This window comes from Aquila chrysaetos, chromosome 10 (assembly GCF_900496995.4).
Source record: "Aquila chrysaetos chrysaetos chromosome 10, bAquChr1.4, whole genome shotgun sequence".
NCBI classification, from domain to species: domain Eukaryota; kingdom Metazoa; phylum Chordata; class Aves; order Accipitriformes; family Accipitridae; genus Aquila; species Aquila chrysaetos.
Window position 1 is genome coordinate 11960939 of NC_044013.1, and position 23726 is coordinate 11984664.

The window sequence follows — 23726 nt, forward strand, 5'->3', positions numbered from 1 at the left end:
GTCACCCCAGTCCTGTCCCCAGGGGACCTTTCTCACTCCTGAGCAATGCTGGTAACTCCTGGCCTTCAGGCTGCTGGCCAAAGGCTTGCCGGCGCGCCTGGGCAGCATGGGCTGGCAGGGGAGGGTGGCTTAGCACGAAGCTTTCTCTTTCCCTGCCCTGTGCACTTCATTGCCGGGGAAGGTGAGAAACACAATGCACAGCCAGCAAAGCCAAGCTGGAAACAACTGCATCCATAAAAGCAGGCAGCCGGCTGTACCAACTCCCCCCGGGCAGCCCTGTGTGGGCACCAGGCTGCAGTGTTAGAGGAAAGATCAAGCTGCTGGTAATCAGCTCAGGGCTCGGGCCATCAGGATCAGGCCAGAGTCTGAGGGCACAATGCCTGTTCCTCGGCCACTTCTTTTGGTTTCTTCCCCAGCTTTTCCCTCCCTTAGGCAGCGGGGACTGATCGCATCACATAGCACCAACAGCAGCTACGACAGGCTGCCGGAGGGTACCATGCCAGGACGCCGATCCATCTCACTACAATCTGGAGCTAATTCTTAATCTGGCGATGAGCTTCGGGGATTTCCCAGCACTGACACACTCTGCAATTGCAAGAGCATCCGAATTACAGCACCGATCCTCCCTCTGCGCGAATGCGGGCCTCTGTCCCTGCAGCAGAAGGAGGTGGTTTATAGTCTAGATCCTATGACACCGGCGTCCCCTAAAGCCACCTCCTTTGTGTATCCAGGCTTCCCAGAGAGGTTCAGCTGCAGGCAGTTATTTTTATGGTCTATTTCTTGGTCCTTTGCTCATGCAATGAAAACGAGCAACACAGAAGCCAGATGGGACAGGTATTCTCGGGTAGGAGCAACTGGCCTCTTTTAGGGGCAAAAAAAAATAGCCCAGAAAATGACATTAGCTTTTAATGTGGAGGGAGTCTTGGTAGGACATAGTGCAGCAGGAAATACAGCCTGTGCAAGAAGGAAACAGAGGTCCATCTCCACCACTGCCCCATGGTAGCCAGCCTGGATGTCTCCCAGATGCACAGGGAGCAGTGCAGGAGCAGGAACTGCAGGGTGGGATTGACCAGGTGGTCCTCTAGCCTCTGGCCGCCAGCAGCACAGGAACATCGGAGCTTTCATATCTAACAGATTTCTATGGATATTTCTTCCATGACTTTGTCCGCTTTTTCATCAGCCATGTGCAAACCTCCGAGTGCCCAGGGCCTCCTGCAGCGCGGAGTCCTGTGGGGAGTCCTTGCATGACCTACGCTGGCATCTCCACCTTCAGTCTCCATTTGCTGCCCCAGTTGCTCTTCTGTTGCAGGTGGCAGGAACAGTCACCCCTCCTCACCTTTTCCTTGCCGCTTGGGATATTTTAACCTTCTATCATCTCCCCTTGGTGTCTTTTCATCCATGTCAGCATCGCAGCCGTTCCCTGCACAGAACATCCTTGAAGCACCACTCCAAGCCTCATCCAGCTCTAGGGAATCCTTAGGAAATGGGAGGACTGGAGCAGCAAGGGCAGGACCTGCCATGGGCAGGGGTGCAGGCTGCAAACCACCTCACCCTCCATGGAGCAGGGATACAAGGATGCAGGGATTCAGGCTGCAAACCACCTCGTCCTCCATGGGGCAGGAATGCAGAGGTGCAGGGATGCAGGGATGCAAGGATGCAGGGATGCAGGGATACAGGCTGCAAACCACCTCGCCCTCCGCGGGGCAGGACCTGAGGCCCGGCCGGGGTCCCTGTTTCGGGAAGCAGTGGGGTTTGCTCGGGGCTTTGGGAACCGGCCGCCCCCCCACCCCCGTCCCCGTCCCCCCCCCACGCGTTGTCGCGACTCGCAAGCGTGGAGCAGGGCGCCCTCTGCCGTGGGAGAGTGGGGCTGCCGGGAGCGGGGCGAGCGGTTTTGGGGGCGGCGGGGGGGGGGATCCCCCCCCCCCGCCGCCCCCAAAACCGCTCGCCCCGCTCCCGGCAGCCCCGTTACGACGGGATGGTGGGCAGGAAGGCAGACATCCCCCTTCCCTCCACCGCAGCAACCACTTGGAGAGGCTGGACCCCCCTTAGCCCCCCCCTCATGCTCAATCCCGGTCCCCCATTCCCAACGAAGGATGCTGTGACAAGCCCCCCCCCCCCCCCGCGAGTGTCTTCCTCCACGTGGGGTGCAGCACCCTGCCGTGGAGTGGGACCTTCCCCCCCCCCCCCCAGGGGAAGGAGGAGAAACATGTTTGTGCTCCCCGGCTTTTCCTCAAAGGCTCTTTTCAAGCCGCGGCTCCCAGCGAGAGGTGCTTTGCGGCGTGTCTGGGCTAGTGAGTTTGGCTGCTGAGGACTTTTCCGAGTGCTTTTTGTCTCGTGCGGCTGTTTCCTTTGCGCCCCGCCGTCTCCTGACCCTCCCTGCACATCCCATCTCTCTCAGGTGCCTCCTCAGAGGGAGCCGTGCATCCTTCTGAGCATCCCCGAGCTGCTTTATGCACCCTGGTTTAGCAAACCAGCTGCAGCAGCGGTGGCTGCAGCGGTGAGCTGAGACATCACAGCGGCCCACTGGCTCCTCTCCTCCCCTGCCGGAGGGCTCTGCGTGTCCCCAGTCCCATTTTTGAACCTGAACGTGGCCGTAGATTTGTACTCAGGCCCCAAGCTGCAAACTCGGGCTTGGAGAAACATCCCCTGCGGCTGCCTCCACTTCCCCAGGGGAACGTCTGGCAGAGCCCGACACCAGCCACGGGCTGATTTATGCCACCGCCTGAAATAAAGTGTTGCCCGTCCTGCTCTTCACGCTGGGTGAGCTGAGCCCGTTCAAAAACCAGTTTCAGGAGGAAACTTCCGTGATCCCATGGTGTGAACCAGGCCTACACAGACAGGTATGGGGGCACGCTGCACCCCCTGGGCAGGGCATGGGACGGGTGTTCACAGCAGGCGCAGCAGGGATGCAGGCAGCTGTGGGGCAGACACCCTGATTCTGCAAGTGACCATGGGCAGGGGCTCCTCACAGCTGGCTTAGAAGAAAGGGAACAAAGGGGCTTTTACTAAGTCCCCAGGTCCCCTTCATCTAGGCGGATCTGGGTGTCAGTGCTCTGGGGGCACAGCATCCCGCAGCACCTGGTGGGAAGTGGTGTGGGGCACCGGACAGCACCTACCCCACTCTTGCCATGCACTGGGTGCATGGGGCAGGGACACAGCTGGCCCCACATCACAGCCGGGACCTGTGTGACTGTCCCCTTCACAATTACATCCTCCAAGTGATGTGCGCTGCCTCCCCAGCAATGTCTTGCCCTCTTCCCCCTCCAACCCCAGGTCCAAAACTGCACTTTGGGGAAGGAAACGGTGGTCTTTGTGCGCCTTTAAGACACGGCGATGCTTTGCCAATGCCAGCTGCTCCCCAGCCCCACACGCTCCCCTACAATGCCCTTTTCATGCGCAGCGGCCGTCTGAGCAGTGAAATGCCCCTTCAGAGCAGTGCCGTGCCCGTGCCAGCTGTGACTCTCGCAATGCGGGTGCTCTCTCAGCATGGCACAGCGTCCTTGCCAGCTCTGGCGTGAGCGATGCCAGTGAATACCCCTGGACCGCGGGAGCCCGCTCTCGCTCGGTGCAAACACGGCGTCGGCAAAGGTCACTGGGCATCGCAGCTGGCCGGTCCTCCCGGCATCCCCAGGGATACGGGTGCTGGTCTCTTTTCCTCTGCACTAAATGCCTGTCTCTGCTCCAGGTTACCCGGCAGCACTGCAGTCATAAATCCCGGCCACCTGCCCTCAAGGGCCGGCACAAACGCTGCCTCGTTAGGTTTAGCTAATAAAGCAACAACAACAACAACAAAAAAGAGCTAATCCCCCAGCGCTGGCGCTGGGCAGCGAGGTACCATATTGCACCGGGGAGGAGCCGCGAAGCAGCCGGGTTGGGCAGGCTGCGAGCAGGGCGGAGGGGAGCCCGCGGCCATATGGAGCCGACCTTGGCTCTGCTGGGAATTACAGCAGCGATGTTTCCAGGGAGGAAGCTGGTATCCCAGGCCTGGTGGATTTATTTGCAGCCTCCAGAGAGGCAGCGCATCCTCGGGTGCAGGGAAGGGGAGGAAATGGGTTCAGGAAGAGAAGCAGCATCATGGAGGATGCTCGCAGGGTTGGAGGGGTGGGTGTGAGCCCCCACCAGCCCCGTGGGGCTGCTGCTGTGGGCAGAGGGGTATAAAACCCAGCGCCAGGCATCTGTAAGGGCCTCCCTCGAAACGTAGAGTGTGGCTGTCCTTGTTGCCTCTCTCAGCCCACTTTTGCCCCCATTAGGACCCCTCTCAGCCCCAACGCCAAAGCACTTCCAGCCCGACGCACCCCAGCCCTGCGCCTCTTCCCAGCCCCAGTCCCTCTGCAGTGTGGTGGCATCACATCAAGTGCCACAGCAAGCGCATGTCCCATGGGTCACCCAGCTGCATCCTGTTCCAAGGGATGCCTGCAGTGGTGGGGAGCAGGTCCCACGGGTGATGCTGCTGTCACACCACTCCCCCTCGCTGCCCTGACTGCAGCTCCCCTGGACAGCTGGGCTGAAGCTGGTGTGAATGTCGCACCCCACTGGAAGGGGACCTGGCTCTCAGAGAAACCCTGGCTGGCCAGGGATGGGCTCTCCAGGTGCTTTGGTTGCTTGGACATTTTGAGAGGAAGATCCCTTTCTTAGTATCCTCCCCAAAGTCTTCCAGATGTGATCAGCTCTGGGAACCGCATCCATCTCGGGCTGTGACTTCTATGCTGAATCACGTCTGATGTGAAGCCATGCAGATGTCCTCGTCGTGTGCCCCTGCCTTCTTCTCTGTCACCCTTCCCTTCTCTCAGAAAAGTCTGACGTGGCCCACATCCCTTGCTGCTGAGCGTCGTGCTCATGTCCAGGCTAGGAAGCAGAGCATCCTTAACTTGCTGGTCAAGACGGAGCCTCACTTTCAAATGAGCCACATGTGCTTGCAACAAGGACTGGGGTGTCCCAGCAAGGAGAAGCTGCTCTGCCCTTACAGAGAGCAATGTTGGATCGAAACACTCCCCAGTGCAATGCACCGTTGGGTGCTGGGACTCACCCACCAGCCAGTCTTAGGTGCCATGAGCATCAGTGGATTTGGACAAGAAAAGCCAAAAGGAAGCTGGTACACCATGACAGCCTACCAGGGTGTTTGATGAGCTGGAGTCCATTCTGCTGCAATGCTTTGCAGCGCTGAGGCTGCCTCCCCTTCCTTACCATGGACAGACCTGGCCACCACACTCCATCCCCAGCTTGCTGCAGGCAGCCTGCCTGAGGAGGTGTTGCAGAAAAATGAGATGTTCAGCATCTTGGCTTCTCCCTCAAAATGCCACCAGCCTCACATGGGGGCTTTTCAGCTCTCAGACATATTTCCCAAGAAGTGCGTGCTCACCACTTTCTCCTGAGCTGCAGCCCGGGTTGGTCATGAATAATGTATCAGATGCCTCCGATCGATGTGCCTCACCCAGATGGACTCATCTCCTCTCCGCCAGCCTTCCCCCAGCACCCTTCTCATTCTGCACAGCTGGACCAGCCGCCACTTGTCACTTGTTTGATGGTGGCATCATGCGAGGACGGTTGGGACTCACACCTGGTGAATGAGTGGAGTCAGAGGCGCCAGTGACCATGGCCAAGCAAGGGACTGGCTCCATAGATCATTTCATATCCTATTTCCAGTGGGAAATTTAGCAGATCCAGGGTCTTCCACCCCAGAAGGGGTTTCCCTGCGAGGCAGAGCTTGGCAGCAGCAGTAGGTAACTCTCCCCTCCACAGCAGCAGGAACAGGAGATTCATATCCAGTGGCCTCAGCTGGAGGAGAACATGGACCTGGGGATGCAGGACCAGCTCCATCAAGAGAGAAGGCAGGATCATTCCCTGAGGAGCTGCATGCACTTCATGAATTGGAGATCAGCCTCTTTGCCACCACCAGGCCATTTGCTGTGAGGACAAATGGGTGATTTTTATTGCACATCCCCCTTGGATGCTCTGTCACCAGGCAGAGCTCCCCAGGTGAGGGGGAATGGAGCACAAGCCTTCTGAAAAGCCCTCTGAGAGGACGCTGCTGAACCCTAATGGGATTTGAAGCCAAGGGAGCTGAGCCAGGAGCAGGAGCGAGGGCTGAGACAACCTTGAGCAAAGGGGGATCAGCAGAGGTGGATATGGATAAGGAATGGCCTCTCCTAGGGGTGCGTGTCTGAGCACACGCACAGCCGCTTGCCTGGGGTTTGCAAATCCAGACTGATTTATCCTGCCTCCAGGACTTTGGCCAAATAATGTCTTGGCAGGAATTTCTTGGCCAGACATAGAGACAGCTCTGGCCTTGGCAAGGCCAACGCTGAACCTTTTAGAGAGGCCAGGACCAAGAAAGTCTCCAATCGCCTTAGACTTCCAGTGGGATGCAGGTACCAGGGCTCCAGTCGTCCCTCTTAACTGGGCTGTGCCCAAGCATCCTCCTCCTCTGCAGCAGCCCATTCGTGGGGCTCGTGCAGCACCTCTCAGGTAGGTCCCAGCCAGCAAGGAGAGCAGAGGGATGCTCCCAAGGCTTGGATTGCTGCAATTCGGCTGGCTCCCATTGCATTTCTAGGTCGCTTTGGGTCGTGGTCACCTCTGCCTACCACCCACCCAATCACCACCTTCACCGGCTGAATTGCAGCCTCCAGCCTCACCTGGATGCGGTCAGACCTCTTGTCCCTTGCTCCACCTTGTCTTCTCCAGGAGCTCAGTGTCTGGCTCAGCATCTAAAGTTCTCTGTTCCCAAAATGTTTTGGGATCACACCATTACCAGCAGGGCCAAGACCTGATCTCTTGGCAATGTTGGAGATTAGCTCCAAGGCCTTGAGTTGGCAACAGAAAGAGAAGCAGAGGCTGCTTGGGGCTGTTTCCAACTGGGCCAGGCACACAGTCAGTGGTAGAGGTAATCCCTCCCCAGGGATGCCACTGACCCAAGCTCGGGCAGCTGCGCTGGCCTGTCGCTCCTGAGCGCTTCCTGGGGTATCGAAGTTGCGAGAGGATGTTCCTCCATCCAGGTGAGGTGATGCTGTCCAACGACGGTCCCATAGCCCCACCGATTCACAACCAGGAGCAAACCCCACAGGCTCACTCCTTCCCAGGGAGTTAACCTGCCTCATCCCACTGTGCCTGCACAATTTAACCCACTGCCTGCTTTTCCCAGCTGACACTGCTTCACTCCATCTTTCTGAGAGCTTTGGCTCCCTCCCTTTCCTCCTCCTGTCTCAGGAGAAAGTGGTTCCCAAGGTGCTCAGAGCAGTGAGACCAGAAAACCAGGGCACTTCTCCAGCTCACCTAATTGTTGGTTACTGTCCCTCTCCCTCAGTGCCTAATTAAACAGAGCAGGAGGAAAGCCCAGGAGAAGCTGCTGAAGGCACAGGAACACGTGTGCATGTTACGGAGAGGCTGGCGAGGGGCCTCATCTAGACAGGCTGCTTCAAAAACAACAGGAGGTGAGCGATGCCGGGGAAGAAGCAGGAGCAGAGACCAGACCTAGTGTCCAGACCTGGATGCGCACATATGACACGACGCGCGCTTCACACACACTTGCTCCTAAGTGATCCGTGAGACAGCTGTTAGGACAACGAGAGCCGAGAAGAGAGCTCATCCTAGAGGTGATACAGTAGGGATGAGCATGTCCAGGGCTGGTGGTCAGGCTCTCTGCTGGGCTCCCAGCTCCCGGACGGAGCGTCACCTTGCTTGTCTCCCACCCCAAACTTCAAGCCAACCCTTTCCTATTGAATTTTCATCATGGCTGGCTTGAACCCAGTCCCAGGAGTGCATGGGACGTGAAAGACCTTCTCCAAACTGATTTCCTGGCTGCCTCAGCCTTGTAATCCCTCAGAACCGTGGGTGGACTTGGGCACTGGCCCAGGGTCTGGCTGAAGAGCCCTGAACAGATCTGACTCCTTCCCCCATTGCTTTGAGAGGATTTCAAAAGACCCATTTCAGCTTTGAATGCTTGACTCAAATTTGCTGCAAGCCAGGGCTGCCCAGCCCAGCTGCCCGGCTGCGGTGTGCTGAAGGGGAGGAATCCCTCTCCATCAGTGCAATAACTGCAAAGTTGGGGTCCTTGGGAAGATGTCACTGCAGGCAGAGGAAGAGCCCAGCTGGTATTACAGAGGAGTCTGTCCCAAACACGATGCCAGCCCCAGCTCCTCGCTGGGTCACTGCGTTCCCATGGCCAAACCGGCTCTGGTGTAGTTCCCGCTCTTGGCTGGATGAAGATAAGCAGCCAGACTGCTGAATTCACCCACGGCGTCCCGATGGAGGTGGTGCACGTGCGCGCGTGTCGCTGCATGCAGGCAGAGCCTTACCCCACACACGCCCAAGCTGCACGAGAGCAGCGAAGGCAGGAGCCCGAGCGCAGGCAGCGCTCCGTGCTGGGAGGCTGGAGTCCTGCCTGCACTCAGTCACGCCTCCCTGCCTGCTCGCCGGCGAGCACGGGACTGGCTGCCTCTTGCTTTTCTGCAGCTTTTGGCTCTCCTCCTGCCTCCTGCCAGTGACATCACGTGCATTTTTCCTGATGACAAATAGTCCCTCAATGTCACCAAGGGTCGCGATGCTCTTACACTTCTTGCTGAAAGAAGCACTAAGGTCCTGGGTGGGGTCAGGCCTTTCTGGCTCCGCATCTCCCTCCTGCAGCCAGCCTGGCCCCCCAGGGATGCTCCGATGGGCGGCAAAGCAAACTTGTCAGGACCCCGTTTAATAAAAAAGGGGTCTTCGCACGAAAGCTGGAACAAACGCTAGCGGGAGCGTTTGCTTTGCCAGGATGCTCTAGCCAGCTCCAGCCAAACTTTCCCTGCTCAGTATTTGTGTTTGTTTTCTCCTCGTTGCCTGGGCTATTGTGGGAGATTTATCTTCAGGAGAGAAAAGGCAGCTGGGTTTGGTGGCATCCCTCTCCTTCAGGCTCCAGCCCATTTTGGGCCATGCACGGATGAGGGTGAACCTCATGTGCGTGGCCTGGGCTGGGCAGTGACGTTCATCATCCTCGGAAGGGTTTAAGCAGTGAGGTGAGTCCCAGGGATGGACAGGGCATCCCAAAGCATTGTGCTGCCCTTCCCTGCCTCCATCCCTACCCAAGCAGAGCTCAGGACCCTTCAAACTCCTGCTACCCAGCTTGCCTTGTCCCACTTGTGCCAGTGCCGGCAGCCTGGACACCTGCCATAGCCACCAAAGGGAGTTTTCAGATGCGCTTCTGAGCAGGTCTGGTTTCACACATGGGCGCTGCGGCAGGGCTGTGTGGTTTTATATACATGGCGATCTCGTTAAAGTCTGAGTTTTAACGAGTCTTGAAGGCGATGCTGTGTCATCATTAGCACTGTCTGACGGGGTGCCCCGAGCACTGCTAACCCAGACAGTTCAGCTCCAGGGTTAATTCCTGTCCCCAAAAACCAGCCTGATCAAAATCCCTCTATGGCTTTACCTACCTGCAAAGTAGCAGCAGAAATCCAGATCCGGGTCAGGTTCCCTACAGGAAAAGAAAAAAAGAAATCAAAGAAACAGAGCCTGGATACAGCCTGTGTACAATGTGGCCTTATGGTTTTTTTCTGAATACCCGCTGATCTTCAAGGTGGACTCGCCACGGATGGGTCTGTCCCTCTGTCAGCAGCCGCAGGAGCCAGCTTGCCCTTAGCGTAGATCCCTTGCAGCGTGGGGATAAGCCCTGCTTTGGGAACAAGTACAGGGGCTGGAGGGGAAAAGCAGTGGGGAGGGCTCCTGGGTCACTGCTTTGAATTAAAATCTGGGGCTTTTTTGTAGGTGAGCAGGCTCCACTCAGGTTGGCTGGTGACAGCCTGGCTTCTGTTTCTCGGTTTCCCTCCCCTGGACGATACCAGCTGCTCAGGCAGAGCTACCCACGAGTCCAACAGAAGACACACGGAGAGGGGAAGAGGCCACAGAATCCAACTCCACCTCCGTTGGCATTGCCCAGGGAAATTCTTCATGAGGACATGAAACGACAGCCACATAGCACAATATCGACAGCCATATAGCACAGTATCGAGAGAAGAGTCATTGAGTTAATTTGGCTGCCCAGTTAACAAGGGGAGTCGTTACTGAACAGCTCGTGGCCCTCCATCCCGGCGCGTTGCTGCCCAGGGCCCAGGGAGGTGAGTAGAACTCAGCAGCAGAGCAAAGAGGATGGGTCGGGGGCCCCGGCAAGGCATTCACCCCCTGCCCCATGAACAAAGCCCAGTGCAAGCGCTGCCACTGCAGAAATTCAAAGCAAAAGAGGGGCTTGGGATTGGTGTTCCCAGCGGCACCCACCCTCCTGCCTGCACCGGGACCCCTCACTTCCCCAGCGAGTCCTCCCCTTCCTGCGGCCATCCCCAGAGCATCCATCCTACCTGAGCAGGGCCTCGGAGTTCCTCTGCCCTGCATGCATCTGCACATGTGCACACACACACACGCGTGTGCACATGCTTTCTGGCTGCACGTGGACACCTCTTGGTGCTTCCCCTGTAGCTTTGCTCCTGCTGGAAGGCACCCGGCACCAAGGGGTGGTGCTTCACATGCAAACCCCAGAAATTATTAAAAGAAAACAGGTCATGAACACCTCAGACTCAAGCCTGGGACACTTTTTAAAGTACCCAGGCTGAAGCACAATGGGGCCAGATACTTTCCCCGTCAGGGTGGGATTTTGCAAGGTTTTGGACAATGGAAAAGACCCATTTGGTTTTCCACCCCTGCTCTTCCTCTCTGCACAGTTGCAGCTCAAGACCCAGGGGATAGGAGGGGTAAAAATAGCCCCAACCCTGCTGCTGGGATGAACACCGCAAAACTCTTTGGTTCATCCCTGGAGAGCCAAGGCTGGTGGCCAGCACTGCTGGGGACTGGATGTGTGCTGGTGCCGGCGGCTCAGCAGTAAGAGGTTGGTTAAAGCAGGGAACACAGTGTTGGAGGTCTGTGAGAAGTGCAGCTCTGCTCTGAGGCACTCCAGGGTGGGGACAGGGATGGCAACGGGGGCCTGGGGCTGTCCTGGGTTCTCTCTGCATAAAATTTTCCCTGTGCCTCAGTTTCCCTCTCTGTAGCTGGGTCAATAATGTGCCCAGAGCCTGTGAAGCCAAAATAACCCTTGGCCAAACATGCGGCTACTGAAAAAGTGTGATGCACCAGTACAAGCATCCCTGACTGTACCTGGTGCAGCCCAGGACTGTGCTCTGTCTCTCTGCAGCAGACAGGGCTATCCTGCCACCCTAAACGCTAAATGTGCTCCATCCAGGCCACCGAGCCCCAAAACATCCCTCTCCTGCCCAGTGCCCTTCGTAGCAGCTCTGGCGGGGTGGGAGGCACCTTCCCACGGGTGGGACGGGGTGAAGCGGATTGCTCTGCTCGCCCATCACCCCGTGGGGGGGACCCAGCAGCAGCTCAGCTCCTCCGTGCCGGTGCTGGTATCGGCAAGGGCAGGTTCCCCGCCGACCCCGGGGTCTGGCAGCTCGCAGCGCTCCTGCCTGCCCGCAGCCCCGAGGAGCCGGCAGGAGGGGGACGGGGATGGGGACGGGGATGGGGGCCAGCATCCTGGACAAAAGGGCTGGATTATTCGGTACAAGCATACCCCCTGCCGACGAGCCGGAAAAACACAGCTCCCCGGACACCCCACCCCCCCCCCAAAAAAAAACCCCTAAAACCAGAGGATAAAAAGGAGGGGGGGGGGGGGGCGGCCCCGGGGTGAAGGCCAGCAACTGGAGAGGGGCCGGGCGCAGGCGAGGGGCTGGAGCCGGGCGTCGCCGGCAACACGCGTGAACACCCGCCCATCCCCTCTTCTCCAGGCCCGGCATTAGCAAGTTTTTTCCGCAGGAGGTTTGCGGTTTCCAGCCTTTCCCGCCCGGTCCCCCTGCGCAACAGACGGGCCCCCCTGCGAGCCCCCCCGCAGGCAGCGTGGGGGGGTGCCCGGCGGTGCCCTGCCAAGGCTTGGTTTTTCCGGTGCTTTGGGTTGGTTTGCACTTTCCCCTCCGGTGTTTGCTTTTTTGTTTCCTTTTTTTTTTTAATTTTTTTTTTTTTTTAATTCTTCTCTCCCCCCCCCCCCCCCCCGGCGTGGGGGGGTGCCCCACCGGCAGCGCTGCCCCGGCCCGACCAATCAGGGCCCTGTGGGGTTGGGGGAATCGGGCCGTGGGCTTTAAAAGCGGAGCCCTTTGTGCGGCAGAGCCCGGCCGGGCCCCCGCACCGGCAGCCGGCGGGGCCGGGATGGGATGCGGGGCCGGGATGCGCCGCCGCCCGCAGCCGCCGCCGGGAGGAGCCCTGGACCACGCTGCACCGGCGGCTTCAGGACCCCAGCTTCCCCCCTCTGCAGGTATTTCTTCCCCCCTCCCCTGCACCAAAATAAATGTGTGGCAGCCCGGCTTACCCTGCTCACAGTTTTGCCGGGTCTGGGGTGGCTGGTTTTTTTTTTTGTTTGGTTGGTTTTTGGTTGGGTTGTTTTTTTTTTTTTTTTTTTTAACCGTCTTGTTTCCTTCCTCCTTTGCACCTGCTGGTTTGTTACGGTAGGGTCTACCGGGTGGGGCTGGGTGTGTTGTGCTGGTGGCGCAAAGGCCAGAGCAGGCTGGGGTGGTGGGGGCCGCTGGTGGAGGTGTTGGGGCTAGCTTGGTATCACCGGCTGCTTGCGGGGATGGGGTGAGTGTAGAGCTGCTCCCTGGGGCCTGTCTGTTCTTGTAGGGTCACTTGAGGGGGTGGGATCAGCACTGCCTATCCCTGCTGCCCCAGGCCCGGTGCTGTATGTGCACCTACAGGCTCTCCTCCCAGTGCCCACGGGCAGACCCCCCCGAACCCTTTGAAATTTGGCCCTGAACCAGCAGCCCAACTCAGCCTCTTCCTAGGTACCAGCTTTGGGGGGGCTCTAACCTGACCTGGGATGTCCCTGCAGCTGCCTTGTCACTAGGTAGTGCCAGGAGTGGTGGCCCCAGGCAGCGGCCACAGCCCTGCTCTGTCCCCAGCCAGCCCCACTGCAGTAGGACCTGCCTGCATCCCCCCCGGCCCCTAGCTCAGCCTTGGCCCCCCTCTGCATTTTGGCGAAAGCCCTGCTGCAGTCCCAGAGCCATACCATGTCCTTGAAGGCAGAAAAGCTCCCTCCTGGGCTGAGCGGTGACAGGTACGTGGTGGTTAGCCATCCCACCTGGGTTTGCTCTTTGCTCCTGGTGGGGGCCCAGGAGTGGTGAGGAAGCAGCAGGCTTGGCTGGGATGCACGAGGGGCCTCAACCTTTGCACCGTGGGAAGTCACCCAGCGAACCGCCGGTGAACTTGGATGTCAGAGCAGCGCTTCTGTGCCAAAGCCACCGGCCTTGTCTGAGCAAAGACGTCGGTCACAGCCCCCCCACGGAGCCACCTCTCCTCACCCCTGTTGTTACAGAGATGCGACCACCCTGATTGCTGGCTGGAGTGTGGCTGAGCACCCACGCAGCCCAATGCACCCTGGCAGGGCTTGCAGTCTCCCCCACGGCACTTGGGATGGGGACAAGCCCTGGCTGGGGACCAAGGGCAGGCGCTTGCAAGTCCCCACGTGCAGGCGGCCGTTTGCATGAGCAAGAACGAGAGCTGGGGCTGACCGCAGGATCTTGCGGTGGCCGCGGGGGGCCTGGTTGCTGTGGGGGGGCCTGCTGGCCCCAGGGAGAAGCTCAGGGGCTGTTACGCAAATCGAGAGGAGCCAGGAAACCGGTGGAAGGGCTGCAGGGGAGTGAGTCTGAATTTCCTTTCTCGCCTCTAAGTCACTGCGGCTGACTTCCCTGGCTCTGAGATGCTGTGGCGGTGCCTGCTGAGAGCCTTGGCTGGGCTCCTTGCAGCATGGCATCGCTCTTGCACCTGGGCACCAGCTGGTCCTTGTCCCTGTGGCTAGGCAGGGTGGGCACTGAGGGTCTCCCTGCTCCCAGGCTCTGTCCCCATGTAAGGCACAGCCCCATGGTCTCCACAATGGATCTGTGGCTGCTGCAGCCATGACCAGGACCTACAGCTATTTTGGGAAGGGGCTGGGAGCCATGTGCAGTGGTGACCGGCTGGGGGGGGTGGTGGTGAGACAGAGTGGGGGCAGTTTTGGGAAAGGACCAATTCTGGCTGTTCTCGGCTCAATCATTGTTCCTGGGGTCCTTCCACACATGGCTCCATAACAGCCTCCGGGGACAGTGGGACTGCTGCAGGATGCTGATGGAGGGGACACGCCTGTGGCACCTCTAACCATGGGATGCAAATGGTCAGATAAGCTCTTTGGAAACAGAGAGGCTGGAAAATGGGCACTGGTGGCTGCAAGCATGAGATGTCCAAGGATTTGGCCCTGGTACGATCTCCTGGAAGTCACCCTGGTTCCTTCCTTGTGGCATATCCCTGGGGGTACAGGGGGTTAGCAGTGGGTTTGGGGAGGCTGCCATCCGCCAGGAGGACAGGGTCTGGTTCCCCTCTTCTCTGTCCCAGGACAGTCCTCTTGCACAGTGTCCTTTGTCACAGCCGCCTTGGCAACAGCAGGGGATGATGTCCTTGACATCCCAGGCTTGCTAGAGAAACCCCACGGCCCCACACATCCCCAGGTACCATCACAGCAGCACTGCCACACTCTGCCCTGCTGTTTGCACCCTGGTGGCCCAAGCAATGGGCACAGGCAGTGGCTATCCCCTGCAAATCAGGTGCTGGGGACACTGTGATTTCACATGCAAGTGGTGGCTGGGCTGGAGACAGCTGCCTCCTGTCAGATACAAAAGGCGTTGCTTTGCCTGCCACAAAGGAGGAAGAGTGCGTGTGTGCGTGCATGTGAACAAGAGTGGCCAGCACCGGCAGCAGAGCACACCCAGGCTTCTGCCACTTCCTTGCCCCACAGGAGGGACACGATGGCCAGGTTCTGAGTGATGGCCACCACCAAGCACACCACCCCGGTGTGGCCAGCTCAGCAGCATCCCTCCTCCCTGCGGACCAAGCCACAGGTGAGCGCAGGGGATGTCACCTGCCTAACACAGAGGAGCAGAGCCCAGACCTTGGAGCAGCCCCTGGTATGTTGGAAGGGGACAAGTTCGCCCAGAGCCTGGCCTGGCACAAGGAAGAAAATCAGTTCATGGCAGCTGAAGGTCCCTATTGCCACGCGCTCTGCCCCAGTGCCTGCTGGAAGCGCCCTGGTGGGCAGATTTCCTCTGGCACAAGCAAAACACCAGGGGGTAAATGCCCTTGTGCCAGGGGAGAGGAGCATCCCAGCAGGATGGGGCACGCACAGCCCCTGGGCTGTGCTCTGCAGGAGAAATGCCCCGTAATGATCCTGAAAGGGGCTTTGGGTGACGTGGCCCCGAGATGCTGCCCGCAGACTGGCACTGTTGCTGCAGTGGGACATGGTGACCAGTTTTGCCGCCCCGAGGCGGGGTGTGCAGGATGAGCCCCCGTGTCGATCTCTGGGCTCTGGCTCCTGCTGCAGCCATTTGCCCCGTGCCCTCCTTCCCAGCCGCCTTCCCGCGCTGCAGGGAGGCAGAGCACAGCTGAAAATACACCCACCAGGTCCCCCCCTTTCCTGCCTGTTTGCTTCCTCCCCTCCTGGCCTTGCTTTTCAGTGCGGCTTCCTAAGAAAACAAAGGTCGTGCTGTCACGCTTTGCCTATATATACACACAAACACGTGTATGTGCGGCTGGCGCCCTTCTAATAAACTTTGACCACATTTCCATCCCGGTGGACAGAGGGGCGGCAATCTGCAAACATGCTTAGGTCAAGGGGGCTGGCAAAAATGAGCAACTGGGGGAGGGAGAGGCTTTCCTTTCCCTAAGCACAGAGGCAGGCTGCTCTGCAGCTCAACCCCTTATCAGACAGTGGAGAAGTCACACATGGGGCACCCAGCACATTCCACCTGCAGGAAGGGCTTTGATCTGGGTTCACACCTGAACCATGCTGCTGTGTGAGCTCCCTGGGGACCGACGGGCATGACTGCCAGCCCCACTCATCCAGGCTGAGCCCCGACAGACTCATTCCACAGCTGGGGAGGAACTGAGGTGCTGGATATAGGTATAAAAAAGATGCTTTTTTCTCTGAGGGTCATCTGCTGGTATCTAAAAATGCTGGTTTTCTTTTGTGCAGAATGGGAACGTGTCCCTCCTCGGTCACCGTCTGAGTCCTCCCTGCCTGCACCAAGAGGCTGTCCTCTCCCCACAGACCTCCTCGGAGGTGATTTAAGCGCTGGCAGGGCAGGAGCACTGGGGGGCCGTGCCCCTGCCCAGCCTGATACAGAAAATCCCCATATCAAACTCTGGCTGGGAACAGGGCAATGGGGTACAGGCTCTGGCTCCAAACCCCCTGGCAGCCCAAGCCTGCACCCCATGTGCCCCAGAGGTGCTGCTGGGGGAAGCTGAGCTCTACCAACCCAGAGGCAGCAAGCTGCCACCAAACGCGCTCATCCCACAGCTCCATGCTCCATCTTGCCTCCAAAAAAGCCCCAACTGCCTAAAACCCACTGCAAAATCCACCCGTCAGCATTCGGGTTGAGAGCGCAGGGGCTGCAGTGACTTATCTGCTGTAGTTTTCCAGAAACTTCCATGCCGGACTTGGCGTTACCACAGTGTTTCCGTGCTGTCTCAGCAGCGGGCTGCCAGTGGGGACGGTGGCTTCAGCCTGCACCATGCTCGGCAGAGCTGGGGACAGTGCCAGAGCTGCCCACGGGCTGGGGACAACAAGAGGGTAACCTGCGATGCCCCGCGGGCTGTGCTTCCTTTGCCCCATTCAGTCTAAAAAACAGTTTAATTATTAAAATACACTTTGGGAAGAGCTTTAGGTTGAGCAGGCAAGGACAAAACCCTCCCAGGCTGCATGGCAATGGTGAGTCTGGAGGATCAAAGCACTCTCGCTGCTCGGTGGAGGTGTGACTGCTGGGCATGGCTTGGGACAAGTGTCCCTTTCTGTCCCCAGGCTGCAGGCGGTGCTCAGGGGGAGGCACTCAGCGGGGGCCAAGCTCCTCTTCCTGGGTTGCGGCTCTTCCAGGGCTGTGCCTCCCAGTCCTGGGTGAGCAAGGGCTGCTGGGCATGGGGAGACAGGGCAGCCACGTGCCGAGCCCCGGACCCCCAAACGCACCACTCCATGCTGCAGGCAGCTGCTGCGTTGCCCCACGCCTCCCTCCGCGGCACGGCTGCCACGCGTGCTGCCTGCAGGTTGACACGCAGGCGTCTGCCACCCCGCAGCAGCCACCCGGCGCGAGCCAGCCATTCCCTCCGCCCTTCCCCACCATCACACAGGCTCCAAATGGGGTTTTATTGCATCCTGGTTTGCAACGGCAGCGGGAACGGGCCCATCGCGGGGCTCCGGCAAGTCGTGTGCCCTCAACCCCGGCAGGACTGGCTGAGCTGGGGTGGGAGGGGAGGCTGCAGCTCTGCCAGCTCCCAGCTTTGGCCGCTGACCGTTAAAGCTGCTTTTTTTTTAACACTCAGTATCACCAGGATGTGGTTTATTCCCAGGAAGGAAGCTGGGCAAAAGCACACTCTTAAAATGCTCTGGTGGCCTTTGCAGCGGGAAGCCCTCAGGCTTCGCCAAGCAGCCAACTCAAATTAGGGTAGGGGGATGCAAGGTAGTGGCCTTTGAGCACTGCGAGGCTGCCCCAGTGCCCCCCCTCACCTCCCTCCCCACTCAGCCCAGCCTGGGGGTTCCCCTGGGCTGAGCAAGGGGAGGCTCGGCAGCCCCCCCCCGCCCCAGTGCATGGAGGCAGGAGGGGGCAGATTGAGTTATCTCCTCTGCCGGGGGGGGGGCTGAAGGCGGGCGCTGCTCTGGCACCCAGCCCAGCGGCAATTATTCCAGTGGCGTCGTGCGCAACGATGATGCCACGCTGCAGGAATGGCAGGGGTGGCTCGCCTCTGCTCCCGGAGCTCGCCGGAGCCGCCGGGCTGGGACGAGGTTCATCCGGCCGTGCCCCACTTTGGGTTCGCCCAGCCCTTGTGGGGGGTCCCAAATCTTCCCGGCTATGACCCCCCAGCCTGGTGCTGCCCTGGATGTTTCCCTTCCCGGCTGCAAACAGGGCACTTCTGCCTCGCAGCAAGCGGGTACGTGGGGCGTGCCCCATGGGGACGTTCCCATGACCTGGTGTCCTGGTCCCCTACATGCTTTGGGCCCATGAGCAGGTTTCGGGCTCTCATTTTGACCATGCACAGCACATTCCTGGTCTTTGCAGTCGCAGAGGGAAGCTTGAAAATGGACCTGAAGGCAAAAAGTAAAGGAACCCCTTGGGCTGGTGCTTTTTCCCATGGGTTTGAAGACAGCACGGTGATGGGACCTGGCGTGGTGCTTTCCAGCCTCTCCTCAGCCAGAATTCACTTCTCTTTGCCCAGCTATAACATTTGTTTCTCTCTGAAAAACACCCCTGCTGCCGTTGTCACCCTTGGCCCCGCCGTGCACCCAGGCAGCAGGAGGTGGTCCCTGCTCCACTGCAACAGCTGCTTCTTCCCACCGCCCTCCCTCCATCCCTGTTCAGCACTGACACCCCCGGGCTCCCAGTTGCACTGTTGGATACTGGGATTATGGCTCTTGACCAGCTTCCCTCCGTCGCAGCCCGGGGTGCTAGCTCAGGCTCCCAAGGCTGGGGGTGCTCACACCCCATCTCCCTCCATCCACGGGCACCCACTCCCTGTTCTCTCTCCAGCCTTGGCTCTGGGTCAGAGTTTGCTGCTGCTCTGCCCCAGAGAAGGGACCCCAAGCCCCAGCATTTGTCTAGCACTCAGGGCTGACCCCCCCCAAATAATATTTCTCCCCTTGCAGACCCCCACTAGCTTTGCTCCCCGTGCCTGCAGGCCATCCCACAGGATCTTGGTGGGGGCACAGCCACCCACCGCTCAGCCCACTCCCACTGCGGCACGCAGGGACCCCCCCCACCCACCCCTGCATGACCTTGTTTGGGGCCCAATGGTTATTAATCCCAGCTCAATAGGCGACTTTTCTTGGTGAATAGGCCAGCTGGTACTTGAGGGGCGGAGGTGAATGAGGGTAGGGAAGAGGGAGCAGCTCCTGGCCAGATCCAAACCTAGGAGAGAGATGCAGGGAGAGCTGAATCCCGTGTCACAGCAGGCAGATGCACAGGAGAGCAGTCGGGGGGGAAGGTGACCCTGGTCCCCAGGGCCATTGCTCGGCCTTGTGCTGGGGGATGTGGCTCTCCTCTGCTCCCAGCCGCTTCTGCAAGAGGCTGGCACGCAGCACCCTCCCAGACACATCCCGCCAGCACAGGGCACGAGCCGGCCAGCAGCTTCATTGCGATGCTGAACTCCTTTGCAGGGAGGGGATGGAGAAGGGAACTGAATATTTAATGCCAGCAAAGTGCCTTGACGCTGGTGGCTGGAAGGCAGCGGGGAGAGGATGGGAGCCGTGATCGGAGTGCTGCTCACCGCAGGCAGCTCGCACGGGACAGCCAGCAGCTGCCCGGGGCAGGGTGGCACCGGGGCACCCGCCGTGTCCTCTGCCCTGGCTTTTTGGCCCCTCTGCTGCTGAAGGCATGGGCTGCAGGCCCTGCTTGGCACCCAGCAAAAGCACCATGGGGTAGAGGAGGGGAGGCACAACAGGGGCTGGGGGCTTGTACATGCAAAAGCAGGGGCTGTGAGGCTGAGGACAGCACCGGGCTCTGGTCCCAGCCCGTTTGCAGGTTTAAAGGTTGGGTGGTGCCGAAAGCCAGGAATAGCAGGGAAAGGCTTGCGTGCAGAGGGAGACAGAAGAGACGGGGCTGTCATTGCCGGGACAAGATAAACCTGAACGGGGGAAGGGAAGCAAAGGCGGGTGGAAGATGAGCGAAGGAGCCGGGAACAGCGCCTGCAGCAGGGTTTCGGGGGGCAGGATGAGGCCCTTGCAGGCGGGTCCCCGGGCCGTGGCGGGGAGGACAGGGCAGGGGCTGGGAGCCGCATCCCAGCCACCTCCCCTCATTCCCCGATTCCCAGCCGCTTCCCCTCATTCCCCGGCCTCGCACGCCCTCCAGCGCCGCCCGCTCCCTCCTCTTCCTCTTCCCGGCAGCGGCTGGGAGCCGCCTCCAGCCCGGCCCCGCCGTTCCCCCGCAGGCACCGGGAAGCAGGACGGGGCAGCCGAGACCCCAAGCTCCCCTCCCGCCCCCCCCCTCCGTTCCTGATGCTGGTTTCTGTGGGATCAGCAACGGGGGTGGGGGGGCACGGCTGGGATCGGGCTGTCCCTCCTGCCACCCGGGAGGGGACGGCGGCGGGAGGGACGCTGCGCCCTTAGCACCCCGCTCTGCCCGGGGACCCCGCTGCCTGTCCCCACGGGGCGAGGGGGCCAGGGCTGTTCTCCCCCCACCCCGGGCGCCTTCCCCGCCGGATGGGGGGCACAGCACCCCCCTCAAGTTGCCCCCCCTAAAACAGCGCCCCCCACTGGTTGCCCCCCCAGCACAGTGCCCTTGCTGGCTGCCCCCGGAGCAGCACCGCGGGGAGGGCTGGGGGGCTCAGGGCTCCTGCCCTGGGGAGGCGGGGGGGTGGGGGTGTCGGAGCAGCCTTTGCAGCACCCCAAACCCTGCCTGGGGTGTCCTTTGACCAGCCACCTCCCCTTGGGGATGCAGACACACACAGTCACACATGCACACCCACTTCTGCGCCCTCACACTGAGCCCTTGCTCGCACGCTGGGGAGGAAACGGAGGGCACAGCCTGGACATACAGTGTGGGTGCCAAACATGTGCCCCCACATGCACGCTCACCCCCCCCCCCCCTTGCCACACACAGACTCCCATGTACACCCCCCTGATACTCGTGTGCACACTCACACACGCTCTTGCTGTCGCACCCCCACAGCCTGGCACACAGCCATGTGAGCACACACAATGCCATGGGTGCAGACACATGTGCGCTGTCACACATGAGCACACACGGTGCTGTGTGTGCAGCCGGTCGTGTGTGCATGCACCCATGTGTGGACTGTCACGCATCAGCAGTGTCCCATGTGCAGAATGTGTATACACAGTGTCACACGTGCGCATACAGTGTCATGTGTGCAGAATGTGTACTCAGTCACACATGTGCACAGTGTCATGTGCAGAATGTGTAGCGTCACATCTGTGCAGTGTCACATGTGCAGACTGCCGAGTGTGCACAGACTTGTGCACTGCCACACATGAGCACATGGTTGTGTGTGCTGTCACGTCATCACGCACCCGTACACGCAACTCATGTGCACACACTCTCCCATGTGCACCACATGTGCACAAACTGTCACACGAGCGCCCAAGTCATGTGCACACAAGGTCACACGTGCACACATCACCTGTGCACCTCTCTCCTGCGCACACGCAGCATCCCTCCGTGCCTCCCTTACACACGTGCCGTGTCCCTCGGGTGCCAGCGCAGCCCTAGGGCAGTGCCCCGTGCCGGGCTGCGGTGCGGGGGCAGGATGAGACCGGGGGGGGGGGGGGGTGTGCTGGGGTGAGGAGGACCGGCAGCACGGCCCCAGTGTGGCTTCCACCAGGCTGAGGCCGGAACAAACTCATCACACGTGGGCGTGTGCCAGGCCTGAAATAACGCGCCTCTTCAAATACAACTCGCACATAGTGGCGGGGGGGGGGGGGGGCCGTGGCGCGGGAGGGGCCGGAGGGACACACGCGTGTCCCCGGCCGCGGGGCACGGGGCGGGTGGGCGCTCTTTGTTCCTCCCGCCGCTGGTCCTCCATGATGTGGAGAGGGCGCGGGCGAGGCCGGCGCTGCGAAATGGCGGCCGGGGGGGGCGGGGACCGGGAGGAGGAGGAGGAGGAGGAGGAGGAGAAGGCCGGGCGCCCTCCCCGCGCACGCCGCCGCGCACACAAAAGGCTGCAGGGAAAACACGGAGGGCAGCGGGGCGTCGTGCGGAGCGGCCTCCCCGGGCCCCCGCCCGGCACGGGGCTGCCCCCCCCACCCCCCGAACCCTCACCCGGGGGTGCGCCCGGTCCCGCGGCGGGGCCGCCCCTTCCCGCGCAGGTGTGTGTGTGTCCCTCGTCCCCCCCCGCGGCACGCACACCCGTGGGGGGTGAGCCCCCCGCCCGGGACAGCCCCGAGTGAGGGATGGGGCGGCGAATTGGGGCGGAAGCGGAGGGACAGATGAACGGAGGGATGGACGGTGGGATAGGGGGCTTGCTCCATTGCCCCAACCGGTGCTGGCAAAGTGTCCCCACAGCCCCCGTCTCTGGGCTCATCCCTTGGCCCCCCCAAGGGGGAAAGAGGGATGCCCAGCTGGTGGGTGTCCCACGCCCGGTGCGGCGGCCGGGCGAGCACCACCGGGAGTGGGATCTGGTTGCAGGTCCTGCATCCCAACCCGGTGGGAAACCGCGGTTCCCGTGCCCAGCACTGCATCCCCATGCCCGCGGGTCCGTCTCGCTGGGGAGGGCTGCGGGCCCAGCGCCGGCGGCACATCATGGCGGCACAGCCGTCGAGCGGCCGCCGCCGGGCACTGGGACACGCTTGTGCCCATACATGCCCCGGCTTCTCCCGGGACAAAGCTGTGCTCCAGCAGGCGGGGAAAACTCAGCAAGTCCGGGCACAAAGCAGCTTTGTGCCGGGCTCTTTGTCTGAAGGGGTGCAATGGCTCTTCCCTGGGTGGCCAAAAAATACCCCATGGCTGGCACCCCACGGGCAGCGTGTCCCCTCCCAGCCCCAGGTAAGGAGGACGCGTGTTGCTGCAGAGGCTGGTCCCTTTGCGTTTTGGGATGGCACCCTTCCTGGGAGAGAGGCTGGTGGCAGGGAAGGAGGGAGGGAACCCGCCAAGCAGGGAAGCCTGGGTCTCCCAGCAGGTCTGGCCTCCTTGGCAGGTTGGGCCGGTTCGGAGGAGCCGCGGGGCCCGGGTGGCTCCTGGGTGGCCCTGAGCCTCCTGCCTGGCCCCATGGCAGCTCCCGGGGGCTCAGGGCACCCACAGCAGGGAGCTGGTGGGGTGGTTGAGAGTGACCCACATGCGTGGGGCAGACTGGGGGGGGGGGGGGGGGGGGGGGGACTGAAGCCGGTAGAGCTGGGAGGGGGATGGACGAGAAATTGCGACTCCGACCCCCCCCTTAGTCGTCCCCTTCATCTCTGCTGTGCCCACATGTGATGAGTTTGTTCAGGTCTCAGCCTCATGGAAATGAGGATGGGCGCCAGGCTGCAGCCCCTATCCCACGCATGCGGGTGTGAGTCGAGCATCTCCTGCTCTGGGCAGGTTTGGAGTCACTGCAGGCTGGGGGCCATCAACGCCCAAAAATGCCACGTGTGGCTAAGCCACTGGCAGGGCTGTACACAGTAGGGGAGGGGAGGAGCTGCCCACCCACCCAAACCACGTACAGACCCCGCAGCTTCCCCAAGCTCTGCTTGGTTCCCTGCCATGAGGGCACCCCCTGCAGCAAGGTCCCCTCCTCCAGTGCCACCAAGGGGCTGATCCACCACCCTCATCATATCCATAGACAGCGTTGGCACTGGGAGGTGTCACCGCAGCTGTCACCTTCCCCTGGCTGTGGTGGGCGACTCTGCCTGGCTGTAGAGGCCAAGCACCTATGGGCCAGCACCGGGCAATGTCATTAGCCCACAGAGGGCAATGTCCCCCTCCCTCCATGTCCCTCCACAGGGTGCAGGTTTGGGTCCCCAAAAGGTGACATGGAGGCAGGGCACCATCTGGTGGTGCCTGGGTACAGCACACGCCGGCTGGCATGCACGCTGCCCACCCACACGCTCCCACACCCACTCACACAGTGGGGCCCCCGCGCGCTTGTGGATGCACGCGTGTGCGCACCGTGCTACCCATACACTCGTGTGCATGTGCACACGTGTGCACTGAGCACGCACACACACACAACCCCACACGTAAACACACACCTCTGTGTTTGCACACCCAGTTGCACACACCCAT

The 23726-nt window shown here is 60.7% G+C and overlaps 1 protein-coding gene and 1 long non-coding RNA gene across 5 annotated transcripts in view; one reads left to right on the plus strand and one right to left on the minus strand.

Moving 5' to 3' along the window:
• The window catches only part of LOC121233604, a 26046-nt gene extending 12923 nt beyond the window's left edge, over positions 1 to 13123 (minus strand). The window contains exons 1-3 of one of the 2 annotated variants that reach the window (XR_005933446.1): positions 13013 to 13123; positions 9405 to 9445; positions 5275 to 5904 (exon numbers count right to left, since the gene is read on the minus strand). This is a non-coding gene — a long non-coding RNA (uncharacterized LOC121233604). Of the gene's footprint in view, positions 1 to 5274; positions 5905 to 9404; positions 9446 to 13012 lie in introns of those variants that run through there. The other variant, XR_005933445.1, reaches the window with a different exon arrangement.
• LOC121233603 lies at positions 11632 to 20459 on the plus strand. 3 transcript variants are annotated; one of them, XM_041126898.1, is made up of 2 exons: positions 11632 to 12265; positions 13319 to 20459. In XM_041126898.1, exon 2 carries the CDS (start codon positions 17744 to 17746, stop codon positions 18845 to 18847), a length of 1104 nt encoding a protein of 367 aa, XP_040982832.1. In that variant the 5' UTR covers positions 11632 to 12265; positions 13319 to 17743; the 3' UTR covers positions 18848 to 20459. The 3 variants fall into 3 exon arrangements, with proteins under 3 accessions (XP_040982832.1, XP_040982833.1, XP_040982834.1); XM_041126899.1 differs by having other exon boundaries at positions 14073 to 20459; XM_041126900.1 differs by having other exon boundaries at positions 14771 to 20459.
• The last annotated feature ends 3267 nt before the right edge of the window (positions 20460 to 23726 follow it).

Coding starts and splice junctions, on each gene's coding strand:
- LOC121233603 (XM_041126898.1), top strand. CDS start 17,744: ATGGCAGGGGTGGCTCGCCTCTGCTCCCGGAGCTCGCCGGAGCCGCCG.